This window comes from Colobus angolensis, unplaced genomic scaffold, assembly GCF_000951035.1.
Source record: "Colobus angolensis palliatus isolate OR3802 unplaced genomic scaffold, Cang.pa_1.0 Scaffold69, whole genome shotgun sequence".
NCBI lineage: Eukaryota > Metazoa > Chordata > Mammalia > Primates > Cercopithecidae > Colobus > Colobus angolensis.
Window position 1 is genome coordinate 4,632,084 of NW_012120598.1, and position 6,753 is coordinate 4,638,836.

A 6,753-nucleotide genomic window follows, 5' to 3' on the forward strand; every position below is an offset into this window, starting at 1 on the left:
CCACCTCAGCCTCCCAAAGTGCTGGGATTACAGGCGTGAGCCACTGCGCCCAGCCTGTCTTCTCCTCTTAAAAGATCTTCCTTCTGCTTTTGTCCCATAGCAGCCAGAGTGATCCTTCAACAAAACACCCCATCACATATACTCCCCCTCAAACAGCCCACGCTGGTCCTTCAGAATCCTTACTATGGCTTCAAGGCTGCACATGATGTCCCCCATTTCTTCCCTGCCTCTCCCACTACTTCCTCTCTTGCTTCTTCAGCTCTGGCCATGCGGGTCTCATGGAATTTGCCAGCCAGCCTCAACTCTTAGGGTTTCCATGCTAGTTTTGTCATCTGCCTGCCATGTTTTTCTGGCAGCCAGCTGGGAAGATCTGAATGTCACCTCCTCACTTAAGACTCTGCCTGGTCGTTTACTTCCTGCGGTCTACCTTTCCCCTCTCCCCTCAGCTCTCCCGATCCTTCTGAACTCTGCTCTATTTTTCTTTTTCCTCTTTTTCTCCATAATACAAATCACATATTAACAATATGACTTACTGGCTTTTTAAAAAGTCTTGCAGTAATTGCTTCTGTCCCTAGAATATAATGCTACCAGGACCAGGGCCTTCATGTTTTTCTCATTGGTTTCTCCCATGTGCCTCACATATAATAAGGGCTGTAATGTTGGCGGGCTGGAGAAATAAAAGAGTGAACAGGCTCACTAAAGGCAGGATAGTTTGTCCACGTCAGAGCTGCTGTCTCAGTCGCTTTGATACCTCTGACTTCCCACTGTGGCAAAGAATAAGGATGTGGCTTATGTAGAAGGCGTAAGTCATCCAGAATACCACTGTATATTTGGAAGCAAATGTTCACCTTGAAGCAGTAATGCACTAGGAATTGGAACTGCTTTTCTGTTATATTTTTTCATTTGTTACGAGTGTTTAGATACACATGATCACTATTAAAAGGAAGGGAGGTAATAACCTACCATGGCCTACAAGGCTCTGTTAGGAGACTAAAATAAAATAAATACAAAGGTCATTTAAAAAGTTAAAAGCTTGTGCGTGTGATATTGGTAGTGCTGCTAACGACTAGGCATCTAGAGGTCAAAACCTAGAGCTAAGGATATTGAACCCTGAGTTTTGTCTCATTTTAAGTCTAGCTTTCCGCGGAAAGGGGAACATACCCAGCCAGTTTGCTTGCAGAAGGCATGAGTGACCAGGCTGGCGGAGGGGCCTAAGGCCAGAACGTCCTCCGTATTCCATCCTCCATATTCCAGCACCGTGGGCTCTTTTCACTTGATCCTGCTTTATGACCCAACTTCTGTTGAAGGTCATTTGCCAGATAGTGTTCGAGGCAGGAACAGCTGTTTCATAGAAAACAAGCCAACGGACATGGTAACAAAGCATATGTTGTTTAGCCAAGTTGTGTTGCTCATTAACAAAACAAAACAACAAAAAACCCTTTCCAGTGCCCCAGCATGTGGATGGATTAGCCCTTTACTGCCCTAAAAATTAGCTTTACAGCCTTTTTATGGCTTACCCAATCTTAAGAGACTTTATTTGTGTGTGTTTAGGGATGCGAATGAGTATATTAAATGATAGTGTTTTGCCTCTACGCAATTAAATAGGGTAATTTTTTCTTCCCATGTATTAAACGAGAACACATAGAAGATGCCTAGCATGGAGGACTCTGATGAAAAGAGGCTGTTATCATTTGGCCAACATGGAAATCTTAGCCTTTACTTAGTTAGTTAGTTAGTTGGCTTTTTGAGACCGAGTTTCGCTCAATGTTGGCCAGGCTGGAGTGCAGTGGCGCGATCTCAGCTCACCGCAACCTCTGCCTCCCCGGTTCAAGCGATTCTCCTGCCTCAGCCTCCCGAGTAGCTGGGATTACACGCATGCGCCACCACGCCCGGCTAATTTTTTTTTTTTTTTTTTAAGTAGAGCCAGGGTTTCTCCATGTTAATCAGGCAGGTCTCAAACTTCCAACCTCAGGTGATCCGCCCACCTTGGTCTCCCAAAGTGCTGGGATGACAGGCACGAGCCACCGCACCCGGCCAAAATCCTAGCCTTTATCAGAGGTTCCCTGGAACCTCAGAGGTCTGTGAGCAGGACAAACTGCTCTATGGTAGTTTAAAATGCAAAACAGAAATAAACCTTCCTAAAGCCAGTTCGTTTCCACTTTCTAAGTGGTGACAGTGACCTGTGTTTTAAGTACCTTAAATATATCAGTGACCTGCTGATTTGCAGCTTCCTGTTCCCACTGTGTCCTGTGACATATCCTCACATTCCTTCAGCCCCACTCCCTTCCCAAAAGGAAGCACCTTGATGGGTGAGGACATAGGGCACACATGTCTCTCGCCTTCTGTGGACGTAATCACAAAATGGTAGTCAGTCCTATGAATGTAATCTCTTTAGGATATAAGGATATTCACGGAATAGAAGGTGAGCTCTCTGGACATACTCCACCTTAAAATTGCTCTCTCCTTCCTCCTCACCAGCTGCAGAGCAGTAGTAATAAACTATTAAATTCATTTAACAATATCAGCATATGTTATCCTTCTCTGCTTGACTAGACAGTAATCTGATTTGCTGGTTGGTATGAATATAGGATAATTTCACACTAATTGAGATGGGGGATTGTATGAATGGCTGAACATTTGAGTTACAGATTAAAAGAGACACAGCTTCCTCAACTGGGACCGTTAACAAAGATTTACTTGAAGAGAAATTGTATTGCTCAGGGTTCTCCAGAGAAACAGGACCAATAGGATATATACGTATAGGAAGAGATTGATTATGCAGAATTGGCTCACACAACAATTATGGAGGCTAAGTTCCATGATCTGTTATCTGCAAGTTGGAGACCCAGGAGAGCTGGTGGTATGACTTAGTCCAAATCTAAAGGCCTGAGGACCAGGGAAGACAGTGGTGTACATTTCAGTCCAGGGGCAAGAGAAGACCAATATCCTGGCTCAGGCAGCCAGGAAATAAAAAGGGTGAACTGCTCCATCTTCTGCCCTTTTGATTTCAGACCCTCAGCAGATTGGGTGATGCCTGCCCATGTTGAGAAGGGTGATTTACTTTACTGAGTGTACCAGTTCCAATGCTAATCTCATCTAGAAGCACCCTCACAAACACACTCAGAAACAACGCTTAATCTGGGCTCCCTGTGGCCCAATCGAGTTGGCAGGGAAAATTAATTACCACAGAAGTATTTCTGGATTCAGTGGAATAAATTGGTAATATCGTATTCATATTTATTTCCATGTGCCTAAAAAGAAGATTTTTATCCTTTTTAATATCCTCAGTCCTGTTAAACATACCTCACATTCACGTTCCATGTTTATTCTCTTATTATATTGCTACGTGCATTTCTACTTAGGCCAGTGTGATTATAGTGATTCAGATTATCGTGTTTATCTTCTTTCCTTTATACAGTAGACAGTGTTTGCAAACCATAGGAGCTGAAAAAACTTCCTTCTTACATAGTAAGTTTTATGATTCTAGTTTTCCAAAGGGGTGCTTATGTTATGGTAATAACAGTTAACAGCCGAATGACTATCTTCATCAGGGAATATAACCCCAAATATTTATACATTTTCATTTGTTTCAAATATAAAATGTGGTTTGCCTAAACTTGTCATTCTGCCAGATTGGACTGTGCCAAATAATGTTATTGTTTGTTTTCTGCTTTTACTTTTAACTTGTTCTCATTTGAGCTCTACCAGTTAAGATGAGAAAATGACTGAAGCCGGGGAAACACATTTTGAATGCGAAATACCACGTTCATTCCAAGTTGGGATTCATTAACTTAATGATTAAGTTAAAAAACTACTTGCATACTGGTTTGCTTGAAGCAGTGGAGAAAAACATTTACCTTTTTTTCGAAAAGGATTTAATATTCAAAATTATTGGTTCGATCTTACAAATTAACGATTTACTTATTTTTGATACTTTCGGCCTTTTTTATGTGGGCTACCCCTAACATTTTTTGAAAAATACATATTACTTTTCCTGTAGGTTGCACTCTGTGATCCTGTGTGTAATTCATTTTCAGTGGTTCTATTTTGTTTTTTGTTAATGTTTATATTTTCTTTTGTGTTTTTTTCTCAATTTTTAAAATTTGTCGTTTTCTTTTTTCTTTCTTACTTTATTATTGCGCCCTCCTATTTTCAGTGGCTTTGAATAAAAGTAGCAGAACTTTCCCATGGTTAGCATTAGCTCTAAGATTTGAGCAGGATGTAATAAGCAGAGGAGGAGGCAAGGCCGCTAATATGTATGAGCTCTGCCGTGTGTCACCCTCTCTGCCAGATGACTTTCATGTGGTATGGTATCTCATTTTCCCAGCACTCCTATCCTATCGTGTGGCATGTTATCACCACTTGATAAAGAAACTGGAACATGGAGTGCTTAAGTTTCCTGCCCCAGGTCACAGCCGATCTGAAAAAGAAATGGAATTCAAATCCAAATGTGCTTAATTGCAAAGCCCCCACATGGCTCTTTCCTTCCTTCCTTCCTTCTCCCTGTTGCTGCCAGTGTAAGAAGGAACACCACTCCCTCATTTGCTGCACAGAAGATAGGGGCAGCTGTGTAAAGGCACCAGGAATATGCCCTGCCTCCTTCCTTACACTTCAAAGCAACATCTGGATAGACACTCAACTGCTTATATTTTTTGAAAAATGATTATTAATCAGGATTGAAGTGGAGGGAAAAAATCAAAACGAATGTTGCTCTTTAAAATGAAAGATACTGTGTAATTATTGAACAGGCTTCCGGTTTTAGTTAATATCTTTGAAGCCTTTGGATTAAGATTCCAGACATTTTCTTGAAGGATGTAGAAAACGTATTTAACTTCAAGTTTAGTTTCAAAGTGACTTAGCTATAAATTCTTCTCATTCAAGTCCTCTTTGAGGTATTATATCCCAAATGTAATACACAAGTATTAGTAATTTGATAGGAATACTTGGAACATTGGTGATATTTGAATAACCTTTAGAATGAAACAATTGATTTGACCTGAAAAGATAGTGAAAACATCTCATTTCGTTTTTTATGTTAAATATGCTTCTTCTTAAGTCAAAATCCTTTTTTCTTTTAAACTCATACATACTCTGAATTCTCACTAGTCATTACTAATCTTTTGGAAAATTGCTTCTAGAGGTATTATAATTCACTTGGCTCATGAGTTAAGACGTTTTTGTTTTATAGTGTACTCTTGAATTTTATAGGTATTTATGTTTCACATAATATAGCAGTATATGTTGCAATTCAAATATTGCTTAGCAGTATTAATTGAATTCAAAATAGAAATCACTTTTTGACAACTAGCATAATGAGTTCATTGACTATTGTCAAATTTGTGAAGGCAGAAAGGTCCTTTTGTGATTCAAAAATGTGTTTATTGATTTTTTTTTTTGTGGTGTTTCACATACTGTCTCATGAAGGTTGTCTTTGTAGTTAAGTTATCTAAAATACATCATACAATTTACCTTTTCTCTGGGGTGCAGAAGGTTGTCTTTGTAGTTAAGTTATCTAAAATACATCATACAATTTACCTTTTCTCTGGGGTGCAGTTATTCTACAACAGGTTAATTACAGATATCTTTGGTTTCTGCAGGAGTCTGAATGTGTAATATTGATGATATCATTTACTTTCAAAATTGCAAAATATGAATTCAGGAAAGCATGGGCATTTGGAAAAATATGTCTATCCAGCACCAACTGTTTTTGCTCTTTGCATGCTTGTTTCATAAAGAACTCTAACACTATATTGCAAAGTGGACCCTTTTCAAGATTTTTCCTTCATTCTGTACTTGGGAATGATGAAACACATCCTTACTGTGCTGCACAGTGTCTCATGTTCTCTTAAACAGCATTAACGTCTTGTATGCGCTGCTTTACTAAATTCTCTGTTCTGAGAAATAACTGAAAATATGGCTTTCTTTTAAACAAGTGGATATTCTGTTGTTGGTGTTTTTTTGTTGTTGTTTTTTTCCCTCAAACCTCCTTCTCTTCTACTTTATAGTTCCTACAACAGCAGCCAGTACCCCTGATGCCATTGACAAGTACCTTGAGACGCCTGGGGATGAGAATGAACATGCCCATTTCCAGAAAGCCAAAGAGAGACTTGAGGCCAAGCACCGAGAGAGAATGTCCCAGGTAAGTCTGGCACTTCCACCATTCAGCCCTACGATGACAGGAAACCGCAGTCTCCCCACGGGCTTGCTGGCTTTATCAAGATCTTTAAAGATGCAAAGTTCTAATTTTAAATGTTTACTGTGTGGGCATAGTTTGTGAGTTTTTTGCGTCCTCCATGAACATGCTGCCTAAGAAGGATCCAAGTATAGTTGGATTTTGTAAGCACAAATTAAATGATGTCCATAACACTCTCTCTGGTGAAGAAAGGTACTTGGCATTATTATTCTGTATATATGTAGTACCTGTAATCAACATATTGTAAATTAAAATCCATCTAAGAGCATTTTTCTCTTTAGTAAAGATGAGTTTTTGTATTAAATCCCAGACTGTTGTAATTGTTTACAGTCTACAGAATCATAGAGACTTAAAACTGAGCTGAACCATAGTGATTATTTCATCTAGTCTCCTAAGTGATACATAATGGAATAGAGGTTCAAAGAGTGGCTTCCCATTTTAGCATAAAGCAAAATCAGTGAGCCAGAGACAACATTTAGAATCCAGGCCTTTCTTGCTCGTAGTACGGTACTCCTTTCACTATACTTTGCTGGGAGGAAAAAAAAAAAAAAAAAAAAACG

The 6,753-nt window shown here is 39.4% G+C and overlaps 1 protein-coding gene across 10 annotated transcripts in view; it reads left to right on the forward strand.

The window, feature by feature from the left end:
* APP (amyloid beta (A4) precursor protein) overlaps positions 1 to 6,753 on the forward strand; it is a 301,277-nt gene that overhangs the window by 200,442 nt on the left and 94,082 nt on the right. For all 10 annotated transcript variants that reach the window (XM_011926496.1, XM_011926487.1, XM_011926488.1 and 7 more), the window contains one exon: positions 6,006 to 6,139. In XM_011926496.1, the coding sequence (XP_011781886.1) occupies positions 6,006 to 6,139 (134 nt within the window). The remainder of the gene's footprint in view (positions 1 to 6,005; positions 6,140 to 6,753) is intronic.